The 16,152-nt window shown below is 49.6% G+C and overlaps 1 protein-coding gene across 13 annotated transcripts in view; it reads left to right on the top strand.

Moving 5' to 3' along the window:
• MEGF11 (multiple EGF like domains 11) overlaps positions 1–16,152 on the top strand; it is a 380,942-nt gene that overhangs the window by 308,400 nt on the left and 56,390 nt on the right. For all 13 annotated transcript variants that reach the window (XR_005018567.1, XR_005018568.1, XM_036841304.1 and 10 more), the window contains exon 10: positions 6,951–7,125. Coding sequence is in view for 11 of the 13 variants with exons in the window: in XM_036841304.1 (XP_036697199.1) it covers positions 6,951–7,125 (175 nt within the window). In the remaining 2 variants the exon portion in view is untranslated. The remainder of the gene's footprint in view (positions 1–6,950; positions 7,126–16,152) is intronic.

A 16,152-nucleotide genomic window follows, 5' to 3' on the forward strand; every position in this document is an offset into this window, starting at 1 on the left:
TAGTTCTATCATGTGCTACTAAACAAAATAAATAATATAAAAGGCTCAGTTAAAAAAAAAAAGTGGGGCTTGGGGACATCTGGGCTGAAGCGGGCCCCTGCCCTGCTTCCTGGAAGTGGAGATGCCAGAGCCGCCCTGGGCCACCTCCCCCAGCTCCCCTCCCTGCCTGCTTCCTGCACCAGCTGGCACCGCCCCCTGGTGATAAATGAGGCTGTCGGGCCCCAGATTAAAGCTTCAAATGAGGCTGTCAGGCCCCAGATAAATGCTTCCACAGCTCTCCATGTGGCCGCCTCTTATTCGGATGGTGCAGGGTGAGGGGCGTCTGCCTTCTGCCCTCAGGCCTGCAAGACAGCTCAGGGGAGGACCAGCTGCCCTGGGCAGTGGGTGCTGCTTCTGTTTGCAGGCCAGACAGAGATACCTCTGCTTTGTAGCCTTGTCTCTGGGACAGCCAGGACGTAGCCTTGGCCCTTCTTCATTTCGAGCTTTTGATTCTCCACACATCACCCAAGATCCTCGGGTCAGTGTAAGCAGAGGCCTCTTAGAAAGTGTTGTGGCTTTGACAGAATCTGTCCTCAGTCCTCAGTTCCTGGAGCTAAGTGGCTCGGGCAGTGCTATCTGCAAGGGCAGAGGGTTGGGAAGGAGACCATTAAGAGGGGGCCTTGGAGCCAATGGAATGGGCTATATATGACTTAAGCATTCATTCGCTCAGTCATTCATTCAACAAACACTGAGAACCTGCAGGGCCGAACACAAGAAAGAAAGGGTCCCTCAGCACGAGTCCAGCCCTCAGGAACTTGAGTCTGGAGCACCTACCCACACTGAGGACCTCCTACCATATTTCTTCAAATACAGGACAACACCAGTAGTGAGGCACTGCTTTATTTTATGTACTACTAAAACTGAGCCGTGACATACCATTGACTGCATAGCACATCCATCAGAGATCTGAAAATGTGGGGCAAAGTGCATCTTAGAATCAATGAAATATATGCGGCTGGCCCTGCTGGGTCCCAACATGTACTCAAGTAACTGTGACCCAGGGCTCTGTACAGAAAGCACCACAGGAAACCGCTTCACTGGTCAGGGAAGGCTTCCTGGAGGAGGTGGCTTCTGGGCTGGGTCTGGAGGGCGGGTGAGAGCTCCAAGACTCTAAACACAGCGGTCCCACATGGCTGGTCGGGGGACTGGGCAGCTGCCTCAGGCTGTTCCACGGGTGAGGGGCAGCACCAGGAACCCCTACCCCTGCGGGGAAGCCAAGGGAGGACCATGTCAGGGACAGGAAGCTAGGCTGCCACTGAGGTCCAGTGCAGGGAGAGTCCCTGCCACGGAGATCCAACCAACCCCCAAATTAAAGAGCTATTGATTTCTTCCCATACCCAAGCAGCCGTGCCCTGCATAATTTATCCCTCCTCTGAAGGAGTCCTCGATGCATTATTAATCTGGAAGGACTCCCTCTTCTCCATCGCTAATCTCAGCCCATTCAATATTGATGATTATTTGCTTTACTGTCTTTAACACGTGTCACATTTCAGGGGTTGGGAGGCAGTAGTGCTTCTTAAGCGTGGGGACCCCGAGAGCGCCTGACAGCCAACCCCCCAGGCTGGGTTCCTCCGTGTCTGCTTGACTATGTCCTTGCAGGGAGCTGTGTCACAGCCCGAGCTTGTGGGTCTCTGCAGCCTCAGCCTTGCCCGGAGCCTGGCACAGAGCAGACCTTCAGGAAAAAGAATCGCTGAATTCATCTTAAATCGCCCATTCCTCTAGGGTGGCTCTGCTCCTGAGCTGATGTCACCCTATTTTTAAAAAATATTTCACCCCTTTCCCTTGGCACACGGCCCCAGTGACTGAGCCCCCGACACTCACTGAATTTTTATGTAGTCTAACTCAGGATTTCTCAGCTTCGCCACTGCTGATATTTTAGGTTGTGGACAGCTATCCTGTGCATTGCAGGATGTTTAGCAGTATCCCTGGCCTCTGCCCACTAGATGCCAGCAGCAATACCCCAGCCCCAAGTTCTAACAACCAAAACGTTTCCTGGGTGGAGTGGGGGGAGTCAGAATTGCCCGAGGTTGAGAGCCTCTGGTCTCACTGCACGTCTCTCATGCTGCACTTGGCTTTGCTCTCAGGGACACAGAGGACAGCTCTCTTCCTCTGTGTGGACACAGGTCACTCCTCTCTTCCCGTGAGCCTTTGTCCCATTCTAGAGCCTTCTCTCGGGATCCAAGAAAAGCAGAGGGATGACTCTAGAACTCCTAATCCCAAGGCAGTTAAGCTGTAGGTTCTGGGTAAGTCTGGGACCTCTCAGTCCTGGCCTTAGAACTACCTCTGCCTGAGTCAGTGTCCTGATACGTGTACTTCTCCTCTGTCTTAGTTTCCCAATCTGTCTATCACCTTTTGTCAGCCCAGTGGGGGGTAAAAGTTTTCCTGTGGTCTTTGGAAGTGAAGCTTCCACCCAGCTCCCTGAGAGACAGAGTGTGGGATCCCCAGAAGCCTTGCCTCATTTCCCCGCTGGCTTCTGCAAGAGCTTGCAGCAGAGCCCCTCCAAGACAGCTTGCCAGGAAGGCCTTGAGCATCTTTCCTAGAGAAACAAAGTCTTCCCAACCCCCAACCATAGAAAACCCTCCTCAGCTAGCCCCAGCCTCTCCCGCCTCTGTGCCCCTCTGGAGAGGCTGCTTCAAAGAGGTTGAACCCACGTGCCCTGGGAAGGAAGAAGTGGCTGGTGAAATTCCCCACACTTCCTGCCCTTTATAAATGCTTTGTAGCACACACAAAGCAGCCTGCTTCCTTCATAAAGGAATAACCTTGAGAAAGTGAACACCTGTGCGTCAGACCTTGTCCATGTCCCCTCCACAATTGGATTGTCATAGACGAATTCCAGCAGCCATGATTGTGGATTACCTTTGAAAGATTTGACTTAGCCACCAGATGCAGCATTGATAGAAATCTCAGAGCAGCCAGGAAAAACTGGCAGAAAATTCCACCCTGAAAAGATTCCTGTATTGTTCAGCTTTCGGCTCCTATTAACTTGTGATTAATCTATGTCTGGGGGAAATGGAGAAAGGTGAGGGAGAAAAAAAAAAAGCAGAGCAAGGCGGACCAGCCTAACCAGCAGTCACTTGCCTGCCATGTGACCCAAGGGAATGGCTCTGCCACCAACGGGGCAGGGAGCAGGGGACACCAGGGAGAGGGAGAGGGAGATGTGACAAAGGTGCCGAGAGCATGGTGATGGCAGTTTTCAGTCCTAATCACTGAGCCAGCGATCATTCCCCACCCTCTTTTCAAAGGGATTTTGGAGTTTCTGTAATAAGTGACAAGTAATCAAATTAAGAAAACAGAGGTGTTTTGTTTTTTAAAATAGAATTTTAGGGATACGAAAGGAGAGAGAAAGAAATTATCTCAGGTTTGGTTTTGAGCTTTCTGGTTTCTCAGAGTAAAAAGGTAAAATTGGTGTTGAGACACACCCCTAAGCATCCAAAACACCGGCGGGTAAAATGGAAAGCAGAAACACAGGAGAGCTTAGAGGCCAGCGTTCGCCAGCTCACTGTGCATCTAGTGTGCTATTCACAGGGTGGTCTTCACACCAGAGCAAGGACCTGTAACGAGAGAATCTCTTGAAAGAAGGGCAGAAGGACGCCTCAGACCCTTCAGAATCTCAGGGGCTGGACAGAGCTGATCGCGGCAGCCAACACTGCCGGGTTACTTCCTGGGTCCAAGCATGTCAGTCTCCACGACTGTGACCGAGCCAGTCCCTCTGAGCCTAAACCAAAACCTCAGAGGAGACCCCTGAAAAGTTGGAACCGAGAAAGGCCATGCCTTAGGGCTTTGCTGGGAGTGTTGGGGACAGAGAGGAGCACCCCACAACTGTCTGGCTGAGGGTCAAGGCCACCAAGTAGGGGTCCCCTGCCCCATGGCACCCATGCAGGCCACTATTTCCCCTTACAGTGTGGGACCCAGGGAGGAATTTTTCTGGAACCATGAAAGTCAGGGAGTCTTCAAACATCCATTCTTTACACACATTCGTTTTTACATATTATAATTTTTATCACTTTTTATCTGTTTATGAATATAATAGATGCTCAGTTTGAGAAAGTCAGAGAATACATAGAAATTTAAAGAAAAAACTCATAATTTCTCAATCCAGGGGTGAGTACAAAAACCATTTTGTTGTAATTTGTTCATTCTTCATCCATTTCTGTTTCACTTTTTTTTCATATTTTAGATCATGACTTTATACACAATTTGCTTATTTCACTTACCCTTATGTCATATCATTAAATAGACTGGAAAACATTTGAATACTTCTCTAACATGCCTTCATATGAACTGTCATAATTCATTTAACCAGTACCCTGGTGTCAGAGGCAACATGAGGCAGTGACCAGAACATGGCCAGACAGACCTGGGTTTGAATCCCAGCTGCCACTGAGTTAGTGGTGTGACCTTGGACAAGTCATATAACCTCCAAGTGCCATCTGAAAAATAGAGGCTCTAATGCCTAACTCACAGGCTTACTTGAAGATTAGAAATATAGGTGTAAAGTGCCTGGTGCTTTAATAGCCTGGTCACATATTATTTATTATTATTTAAATTGCCCCCATTTTTCCACTGTTATAAATAATGCTTTGGGGAACATCTCCATGCATAAATCTTTCTCTACAACTGTGACTGTTTCCTTAGGATAGATTCTTAGAAATGGAATTACAAGACCAAAGGGTCTGAATATTTTTAGGACTCCTGATATATAACCCCACATTGTTTTCCAGAAACCTTTACCAGCATTGAGCATTGTCCCTTTAAAAAAAAAAAAAAAAACCTTACCATTTTGATAGAGAAAAAGTGATATCCAATTGTTGTTTTGACTTGATGATTAATGAGACTAAACATTTTCCAAAATGATTATTAGCTACTTGCACTTACTATTCAGGAACTGTCTGCTCCTGTCCATCCCTCATTTTCCATGAGAAAATCAGGGCTCCCAGAAATTGGCTGGGCTTCACACAATTAGTTTGTCCATTAATTCATTTGCCAAATATGTATTAGTATCTTCATGGTGCCAGGGACCCTGCTGGCCATTGGGGTACAATACAGAAGTGAAATAGACAGACAAAGGGCCCTCCCCCATGGAGCCGCCACCTGGTGGAGAGACAGGTGATAAACAAGTCAACAGACAGAAAATAATTACTCGTAGTAAAAGTACTGTTCATTCCCAAATATTTAATTGGGCAGTGAATATGAGCCAGGCACTGGGGATCCACCAATGACCCAGGGAGACAAAGCCCATATCCTCGTGGAACTTAGCAGAACCAAGATTTGTACATAGGCGCCTCCTGCCAGCCCAGAGCATGTGCCCTTGGACCATATCCCTTGAGTTGGACTCCAGGGCAAGGAAACAGATGACACAGGGAATCCAAGAGGCTTGTCTCTGACATCCAGCGTCTTCTCTGGAGTGTTAGTCTGGGTTCTCCCAGAAGCAGATGCCGAGAGCAAGAGATTTACTAGGGACACAGCTATGAGGGAAAATGGGGAAGGGGCTGGGGAGGCTAGGGGAGCGTGAGACTGCAATGCAGGTCTGACCTGCGTGAAGGAAAGCGGGAAGGAAGGAAGGTTGATTGGAAAGTTTTAGACTGAAATTCTAAGAAAGTTTGGCAAGATGGGGAGTCTTTAAGCCAAACTTGTCCATCAGAGGAGTCCCAGATTTCCCAGGAATGTGTCGACCTTAATATCCCTGCTGTGCTCTAGCTGAGAGCAGCCCAGGGGAAGTGTGACCTCTGAGAAAATGTAGTGATGGATTTCAGACACAGTAGCTAGGGCCATCAGTCAATTACACTCCCCACAGAAGCTCTGAGAAGAAAACGGTCACCACACCCGGCATCATGGATGCATATTGGCTGTTGGATCAGACCTCTGCCAGCCAGAGTTTGCCTGACTCTCTAGCGGTCATGCCAGGCAGGCCCTGCCTCCAGCCAAATGGTTCTTTCGCTGGGCTAGCCAGAGAGGGGATGGAGACGATCTTTTCTGCTCTTAAAGAGCCCTAGCAATGCCTGGATGGAGGGTATCCTCTCCAGTACAGACACTGCCATAGAGGGGAGGCCACATCTGCCCCAGGGCTCCATTTTAACTCAGCAAATGTTCATTGAGTACCTACAGTATGCAGAGTAACTGGGTCTCACTGCAGCCCTCTTGTGCCTGCCCACACACTGGGCATCTGCCTTGGGTGCAGAGTGGGGGAAGCGCTGGACCTCACAGTCCATAAGGGAAGAGGCTGCCTCCTGCTTTGGTGTCTGTGTATCTGTATTATAAAGAGCACTTGTTTGGGAGTCGGGAGACCTGTGTCTAATCCTGATTTTGCCACTTCCTTGCTATGTAACTTTAGGCAAATTATATAACAACTATGAGCCTCAGTTTCTTGGGGCTGATAAGACCATGTAATCTTGGCATCGTCTGGCAAACAAATAATACATTAAGAAATTTAACCTCGGAACTTCCCTGGTAGTACAGTTGTTAAGAATCTGCCTTCCAATGCAGGGGATGGGGGCTCGATCCCTGGTTGGGGAACTACGATCCCACATGCCGCGGGGCAACTGAGCCCGCGTGCCACAACTACAGAGCCCACGTGCTCTGGAGTCCGGGCTCCACAACTACAGAGCCCACATGCTCTGGAGGCCACGCACCACAACTAGAGAGAAGGCCGCGCCACAACAAAAGATGCCACGTGCCATAACAAAAGATCCCAGGGGCCGCAACTAAGCCAAAAATCAATCAATCAATAAATAAATAAACAACTCACAACTGGGGGGAAATACTTGCCAAAAAAAAAAAAAAAGAAAGAAATTTAACTTCAGAGGCCCTTCGATCCTGCAGCCCTGGGCAGACCAGACTTGGGGTGGGCAGAGGGTGGAATATGGCCGCATTCCTGACCAGACTGTCCTCTCATCCTTCTCTCAAATGCTCAGCTGCCACCCAGTAACTGGAGCTTGCACCTGCCAGCCGGGGTGGTCTGGCCACCACTGCAATGAATCCTGCCCTGCTGGCTACTATGGCGATGGCTGCCAGCTGCCTTGCACCTGTCAGAACGGTGCCAACTGCCACAGCGTCACTGGGAGCTGCACTTGTGCCCCAGGCTTCATGGTAAGATGGGAGGGGACTCCCATGGCCTCTTCGCCCACCCCCGCCCCTACACAGGAAAGGAGGGGCCAGCTCCTCCCACTTCCAGGTGGAATCAGGGAGTGTGGCCCTGTGCCCATGGATGCAGAATGAGGGTGTCTCTATGTGCCACTCAGAGATAGAGTCCATGACCAGAGAGCTGCCAAGGCTGTTCTTAAAGGCCAATTCTACTGGGGTTTGTAACTGTAAAAGTAATGGAAGGAAGGTGTCTTTCCGTTGTCCCCTCACCCTGAAACACCAGTTGTCTTCTTTGCTGTTTGGACAAAGAAGACAACTGGTTTGGATATTGCGTCCATATCCTATGCACACAATATTTTGCCCTCATAATAACCACAGAGCACATAATAAGCACAGAGTTTTGTATTTTGCTTTCTTTTTTCCCATATTTGCTGCTTGGGCTTCTTAATTGTCATTTTAAATGGCTGCATGACACTGCAGGAGCTGATGGACCCCCCTGCTGACTCAGCCATTCCCTTACTGCTGAATACTGATTTGTTTCCAATGTTCACAACAAATGTTGCAATGAGCATCTTCCTACAAACAACATTTCCCCTCCTATTGAATTATTTCCTTAGGGTGACTTCCCAGGGTCAGTGGGCATAATGTATTTATGGCTCTTGATGGATGTGGCCATATTACTTTCCTCAAGGGTTATAGAAATCTACACCGCCACCAGCCATGTATGAATGTACCTATTTCAAAACAACTCTGCTAACATTCTTTGCTTTTTTTAATTTTTGCTAATTATATAGGTAGAAAATGGCTCCTCAATATTGCTCTAATTTGCATTTCTCTGATTACTAGGGAGAGTAAACGTTTCCCCCACGTGTTTGTTTACTATTTGTATTTCCTCATGAATTATGCTGGTCTTTATGAGGTTTGATTCCAAGGAACTTGACATTGGAAGTGGAATCCTGTTCAATGGTGGGGGCATGCCCAGTGGGTCTGAGGACCCAAACATTCAGGGGACCCCCGTGGCCAGATTTTTTATGGTGCTATAAGAAGTGGTTTGTGTAGTACAAAGGGTGGCCTTTGCAACCAGCCCAGGGTCACATCCTGGCTGTCCTACTCACCAACTGTATGACCTTGGGCCAGTGAGTTAACCTTTCTCAGGATCAGTTTCCTCACCTGTGGAATGGAACACCTTCCTTGCAAAGTTGCTGTCAGGTGTAGAGATGGGCTATACTGTATGGAGTACCTTGCCTCAGTGCTTCTCAGAGTTTAGTGAACTCAGAAACCGCCAGCAGACCTTGGTAAAGTGCAGGTTCTGATCCCGTAGATCTGAGGAGGTGCCTACGGTCCTGCATTTCTTTCTTTTTTTTCTTCAAATATTTATTTATTTTTTATTTATTTTGGCTGTGCCAGGTCTTAGTTGCAGCACGCGGGCTCTTCGTTGCAGCATGCGGACTTCTTAGTTGCGGCATGCGAACTCTGTGACATGTGAACTCGTAGTTGCGGCATGCATGTGGGATCTAGTTCCCCGGCCAGAGATTGAACCTGGGCCCCCTGCATTGGGAGCACGGAGTCTTACCCACTGGACCACTGGGGAAGTCCCGGTTCTGCGCTTCTAACAAGCTCCCAGGTGATGCCAACGATACTCGTCAGTGGCCTCACTTTGAGTAGGAAGGGGATGGTGCTCAACTTGGGCTGCCCACTGGAATCACCTGGGGAGCTCTACAAACACTGATGCCCGGGCCCCCTCCTGGAGATGCTGACATATTTGGTCTGAGTGTGGTCTGGTTGTGGCCAGTGTGCTGCCAAGGTGGCGATCCACTGGAAGGAAGCCCTTGTCATGATGTAAGAGTACAGGTTTGCCTGGTGACAATGTCTCTTGTGGGCAGGTTGCCCCTGGTCTATACAACAAAACTCTGTTCAGCTCCTTCTTCCCCCTCCCCAACGCAGATAAAACTGGGTGACGATGACTCCAGTGGCATCTTCAAAAGAGAAAAAGATCTGTCCCTCCTGCAAGTTTCCTCTCTAATTTACCTTTATTGGTGTGAGCTTGGTCCATAACGTCCATAGAAAAATGGAGTGCCCGAGATTTGGGGTTTGGGTAGGAGCGAATGGTTGTTTGGGATTAAAAGTCTCACCTAGTCAAGTGATCAGGTGACTGAAGCCAAAATGAATTGACCACGCAAGACTTCTCGGGGGACATCCAGACCCCAGTCCTAGCTTGGCTAGCAGGGTAGCTCCGACTTTGGGCAAGTGGCTTCCGCTCTCAGGGCCCTAGTTCCCTCATCTGTAAATGGCAAGTGTGCAGGGGGAGATGAACTGACTGATTTCTAAGATGGTCTACTATGCAGACTCCACGGACCAAGTCAGGAAACACACCCTTCTGGAGGAAATGAGAGAAAGTAGGAGCAAGTGGGTGTGTGTGTGTGTATTGGCCAGGGGAAGGGGGGCTAACTGAGGGTGTTATAGTCTGATTGTATACATTGTCCGTGGGCCTCCCTGTTCCCCCTTCTTCACCCCCAGCTGCCTGCCTAGTCACCGCTCCTCAAAAGAAGGGGAAATCCAGGCCCTGGGTGGGTGAAGGTTGTGGGTGGTCCTAGAGAGGCTAGTGTCTGTGGGCCCACTGCCCCCAGGCCATGGCTCCAGGAATCTGGAGGCCAGGCCACTGCCTCTCTTCCTCCCATCTGGGATGCAAATGACTTCCTGCTCTTGAACTCTGGGGGACTTGGCACTTGTAGGAATCATCTTGATGTGGAGTCCCACCTGCCTGGGGCTCAGGGCTAAATAAGACAGATTGTGAGCCAAGCAGCCCTGGTGAGACCCTGTGAATTCCCATCCATCTCCTCCTGCCAAGCCTCATTTTACCTGGAAAGGTTCTTTTGGGGCGCTGTCGGGTGTTGAGCAGGAGCTGCTTGAGGTGATTACAGAATAGTCAATTGCTCTCATCCAGCGCGACTCATTCCCACACACACCAGGTTCCAAGGGGGAAACCAAACTATTGCCCTCACCCCAGCTTCTGAATGAATGCAACTTACTGCAGTTAGCCAGCTCTGGTCAGGGTGGGAGATCAGAGCAGTTAGAAAGCAGACTTGGCTGAGACCCTCCCCAAAATGTCCTGCAGTCAGTGATAATTAGCATTGCCTTTATTTGTTAGTCGGTTTGTGAATTTATGCACCTGCCTTTTTCCTTGAAAGAGTTTTAAGATGGGCAATTAATTTGAGACTAATTAAAAGAACCCTTTTCTGAGAGTTTGGAGACCTTGAGCCTCAGCTCAGTAACCTTGGACGTGTAGTTTTCCTTGCTGGGCCTCAGTGTCCTCATCTGTAAGGTGAGAGTCACATCAGTCCCGTCTGCTATTGGATGTGAGTAGCCAACATGGTAATGGATGTGAGGCCATATCCTCAACTGTCCTCTCCCATCAGAGCTCTTCCTGCCAAGGGCTCTTTAGGGAGGATGTTGGGATACATTTGTGAAAACAGAGTCTCTCAGAGTCTGAGGGCTGAGAATGGCCTCAGGCTCAACATAACCATGAGGAGTAAGTACTGAACTACCCCTGGGAGCCCAGTGGCATGCCTGATCCAGCCAGGTGGTCCCCACCCCCTGAGGCCATAAGAATGTGGGGCAGAAGCAAGCCCACCTGACACTCAGGGTGTTCTAACCCTCACACTCTTTCTCCTTCCTTCCCAGGACACTGGATATTTTCTCTGCCAAGCACTTGGGGAGCTGCTGGGGGTATGGAAAGGCTAATCAGATGCCCGCCCAGCCTTCTAAGCGCTTGTGCCCAATAATAGTCATGTTCACATTAGCAGCAAACACTTACTGAGTCCCTGCCTCATGCTTCATCTCTGTTCCTCACAGGAGCCCTACAGAGGTGCGCTTTCACGTGCTTCAGCTTGAGAATGGGGAGCTGAAGTTCAAACAGGATAAGTGACTTGCCCGTGATCACAAAGCCGGTAGTGGTGGGAGCCACCACAGCTCTCATCTATTAGATGATAGACTCTGACTGATGGGTCCCCATGGAACCACACAAATCTGGTTTCAGATCGTGGCCTTCCAATCCCCACTGTCCCTACTGAAAAGTCACTTATCCTGCCTAAGTCTGAATTTCCTCATCTGTTAAGAGGAGACTTAGCCATGAGAGTGAGAAACTTCAAATGGAAAGTTCACGGCTCAGGGCCTGGAACACTAGATGCCCAGTAAAATGGCAGTAATTGCTGGTGAAATGGGACAGTGTGGGAGAACATAGCTTCCCTCAAGCCCAGCACTCCCTTCCAAGGAGAGTGTCAGGATGAGTTATGCCCAGGGATTCCCAATGCAATAAAGCCATAAACGTGCACAGCTGCTGTTCCAGGCAGGTCCACCCAAGCACCTGTGGGTCGCCCTCAGTGGTCAGCGCTGTGGGGTGGACATACCTGTCAGTGTTTGGGGAAATGAACATAGGGATGGAAGTGGGAAGAGAGTCTGGGCATTTTACATGTTAGCTTGGCAGCAGCAATGGAATCACTTCGGGTATGTAATGCTGGACTACATTGGGGCTGCTGAGTGCGAGAAAAGAGCCCTGGGCTGAAAGGCAAGAAACCAAGTTCCTAGCTCTGGGTCTTCTAACTTTTGGGGCTTCCATTTCTCATCTATAAGATGGGAATGAAATTCTCTGTCCAACAGAAACAGTGGTGTGGGAGCCAATCATTAAAATGGGAGTACTTAAAATTGGGCGTGGCATTGGTTCAGCACCTTGGACAGTTCCCACGAGCTTCTGCTCCAAGGTTGCTCTTGCCCTGTTAGAACCCAGGTTCCTTACCCAGCCCGAGCACCAGGGTGAACAGGGGTAGGGGAAGGCAGAGTGAGGGTCACATGATAGGGGTCTCAAGCTGGCAGAGTCCTGGGAGTGTCCAAGTGAGGGATGATTCAGGAAGTGAGGGGAGAGTATTGTGGTTGAGGGGACTAAGTGGAGCTATCCATCCACTTGGGAGTTGGGGTCCCATCACCCTTCTCCATGGCTTCTCATTACCCACCAAATAAAGCTCAAACCCCAATCCTTTGTAACCTGCCCTTAAAACTAGTTAGGCCACCCTAACCTCATCCCCTGCTACCTACCACAAACCTGTGCTGTGGCCACACATATCTGCTTTTCCCCAAACACAGCGTCTGCTTTGGGCCTCTGCCTGTGCTGATTCTCAAGCTTTTCCCGCTTCCTAGGATGCCCTCCCCACTGTCTTTATCTCAGTCTCTGAAAATCCTTGTCAGCCTTTCAGGCTAAGATCAAAGGCTGCCTCTGCCATGAAGTGTTCCCTGAATATTCCTCACTTTAGAATTAACCCTTTCATCTCCTCTGTTCCTACAGCACACGGCTCAGAGTCTGTCTCCCTCCAACCCTGCACCTGCTACTGCCTTCCCCCACCACATGGCTACCATGTGAATATCTTGCTCAGGACACTTTGAAATGAATGAAAGTCTTGGGAAGAGCAATGAATGCCCTTAGCAGAAGTTTCCAGAACTGACCTTTATAGGAAGGAAATTCATGGCATTTCCGAAGGGCCTTGCCAGCAGGGCGGGAGCTTAAATCTACCCGCTGGCTTCTCTGCACTTCAGATATAAACAGGCAGCTGCCGTGGGACTGGAGCAGCTGTCCCCCAGCATCATCTCCAGGTTCTTTGGGCAAATGGTATGAGTTTCTACCTTACGCAATTCTATATAGTGGTGTTAGCCAGGGACTCTAGAGCCAGATTCCCTGCCTTCAGGTACCAGCTTCGCTGCTTATTAGTTGTGTGACCTCGGGCAAGATATAACCTTCCTGTGCCTCTGCTTTCTCATACGTGAAAGGGTAATAATGATAAAGTCCAGTGAATTATTGGGCCGATTAAATTAATTCATACATATAAAATAACTAGAATACCTGGTATATTAGTAATCGTTCAACAAGTGTTCGCTATTATTACCATTATTGTTGGGGATGTTGCCACTGCTATTGTTGTTGTTGTTATTTACCCAAGGGGTCCCCCACGTGAAGAGGCTGACTGGTCCAGGCCTGAGTCCCCTGTTTGGGGGTACAGGTGGAAAGAGGGGCTTGGGGAAGAGAGCAGAGTTAGTTGAAACTTCTTCCTGGCTGGGAGCTGCAGGGTTCCCAAAAGAGCAGCCACAGAACGAAGAATAGACTGTCTCATCACAGCGGGGAGAAGGCCAGTTTCTCAGCCCCTCCACATTCCTCTGCTGACCCGCTTTCCTTAATTAAGGCCTCACCTACGTGGCCAGCCTGATGAAGCCTCTTCCCCTGCTCTAAAACTAATTGTTGCCACTTTGGCACCTGGAGTGAACAGCCTGTGAGGTCACTGCCAGAGCTACAAAGACCTCATTTCCCAGACCTCCTCCCCGCATTGAGCCCGTGTGGCCGGGAGATAGGGGGCCCCCTGGTCATTCCTCAGCACAGATGCTCCCTTTCAACTCCGGCTATAAGGGGGACGGGGAGTGTGGGAGGCGGGGGAGCGGGGCCTGGTGTCCCCTCCCATGGGATTCAGGGCCTGTATTTCTCCCCGGATGACAGAATTTCTATTACCTTAAAGGGCTCATCTATTTATGCTGCAATTTTTTGCAGCCCCGTCTGACGTTATTGAACCTTGCATACTGGTGAGGGAAACGGGCACTCCATCACCCAAATGAACAAACTAGTTTACCCATTTTTCTCCCCTCTCTCCCTGCTGTCCGTAGGTCACAGGCAAACCTCAGCTGCTCAGGCCAGTGAAGGCGGGAGGGGGATGAGAGTTACAAAATCCATAGCAGTGGAGCAGTGACTGAATTTTCCTCCAAGGTTTCCTATGTCCTTTAAAGACGTCACCCTCCCCCAGCACAAACACACACCCCCACCAGCTGGGTAAAGCACATTTCTGCCTCTTGTGTGGCTCTTGAGCTGAAACTAGGAAGAGAGGGCAGCTGCGGGGCCAGAAGAGAATGGGGACTGAAAATTAGAGCCGGGTGATGTATATAATGTGTGCGCATTTCCTGTTCTAATTGTTTCGTTCTTCGTCAGACTGTTAGCCCCATGCCTAGAAAACCAGCTTCTCATCCCCTGACCACCCCACCGTTGACTAGCTTCCTAATTATTATAGTAAAAGATTTTTCTGGATGCTGTGCTGGGGATGAGGAATTCACTGTCTAGCTGCCATGCCCGTGTGAGCAGAGGAGCACAGGTAGTGCAAAATAGCAGAAATGATCCAAAAATATAAACACATACACATACCCAGTCCAGTACTCAAATCCCAGCTCCATTGTCATCTGCTGAATGGCCTTGGCCCAGTTACTTATGCTTCTCAAGCCTTAGTTTTTCATCTATAAAATGGGAAATAATGGCACTACATCCTAATGTTATTCTTTGGATTGAATTAGATAAAATATGCACAATGCTTAAAAAGCCTGGCATGTACTGAATGTTCAATAAATGATTGTCAAGGTTCCTTGTGTTTACTGGAGGTAAAGGTCATGGACTTTGGGGTCAGACAGGCCTGGATTGGAATCCCAAGTCTTCCGCTCTGTAGCTGTGTGACCTTAGGCAATGTACTCAGCCTCTTTGAGCCTTAGTTTCCCATCTGTTAAATGGGTTAATAATGCCTGCCCTTCTTGGTCTGTGTGAGCACAAAATGAGAATTACCCTTTACAGTGGCAGAGTTGGAAGAACGCTCAGTGCTTCCCTGGTGCACCCTCTCATTTTGCAAAGGAGGCAACCAAGGTCCAGACAGGGAAAGTGACTTAGGTCACACAGCAAATCATTGGCAGAACTGGGACGTGAAGCGAGTGACATAGCTCCCAGTCAGATGCTTTTTCCACCTTCACCTCCATCTCATGAGTTCGCTGTCCCCACAGCAGACACCTACTGATTTTTCCCAGGGCAGAGAGGGATAGGGGTGTCACCAGAGTGTTAAATCATGTTGGCAATTAATCCACAGAGCAAAATAGGGAAAATTGGTTTTATGTCACAAAGGCTGAGTCCAGCCTTCCCCCTCTGGGACTCCATGGTTTGTAGCTTTATTAGGGAAAATTGCTGACTCTTCTGTTCTAAAACATAAACGATCCCCGTCACACCACCCTCTCCTGGCCGTGCTCCTCACGTCTTTATCACTGCCCTCATTACTGGGGTCCGGAGCTGGGGCTTGGGTCTCAGGCCTGGTCCCTGCAGCTCTGTCCATACAGCAGAAGAAGCTCTCGGGGCAGGTCTGAGGCGTCCATGCTTTAAACACTCCCAGTTTTCCTTTTGTCCGAGTCTCTGGCGATGGTGGGGTTTCTTCCCTTTCCGACTCCCAGTCCTGGCCACCCCGCAGACTCTACAGCGTGGGGCGGGGCCACGAGTCAGAGGAGCTTCCCTGAAAGGTCTGGAGGAAGTGGATGGCCGAGTGAGGGTGACAGTGGCCCATGTTTGGAGCACTGAGGAACCGTGGCGGGCCCTAGGCCAGGCTCTCTGTTTTTCATTCGTTATTTTGCTTAATCCTTGCAGCAACCCTGTAAGTAGGGGCTGTGAGGATCCCCACTTTGCAGATGAGGAAACTGAGGCTCAGAGAGCTGAAGTAACTTTCCCTAGTTGGTCCGTGGTCACCAGGAGCTGAGCCTATAGCTGTTTGAATCCAGAGCCTACACTTTGAGCCACAAACAAAAGTTGTCTGGAGAGGAGAGGGCTGTGGATCTGTGGTAAATAGCCAGCTTTGACCCCTCTCAGCCCTTTTCCCACGAGAGGGGACAACCCTAGCTACCTTATTTCTCAGTTGGAACCTAGTGACTTCCCGCCCTTTGTCTTCAAGGGGAGGTGGCTGGGACCCTCAGTCCCCCTCCCTTACTGTGGGGCAGCACTTTACAGTTTACCCAGCTAGCTGTCTCACACCTAAGCTTGGTAAGTCCTCACAGCTCTCCTGTGAGGAAAGCAGGGCAAGTATTGTATCTCACAGATGAGGAAACTGCAGTTCAGAGCAGTTATAAGACCTGACCTATCAGGACCTTGAACTGGGCCTAGAACCCAGGGCTTATGGCTCCAAGGCCAAGCTCGCCTCAGGACAGCCGTGC

This window comes from Balaenoptera musculus, chromosome 2, assembly GCF_009873245.2.
Source record: "Balaenoptera musculus isolate JJ_BM4_2016_0621 chromosome 2, mBalMus1.pri.v3, whole genome shotgun sequence".
Taxonomy (NCBI): domain Eukaryota; kingdom Metazoa; phylum Chordata; class Mammalia; order Artiodactyla; family Balaenopteridae; genus Balaenoptera; species Balaenoptera musculus.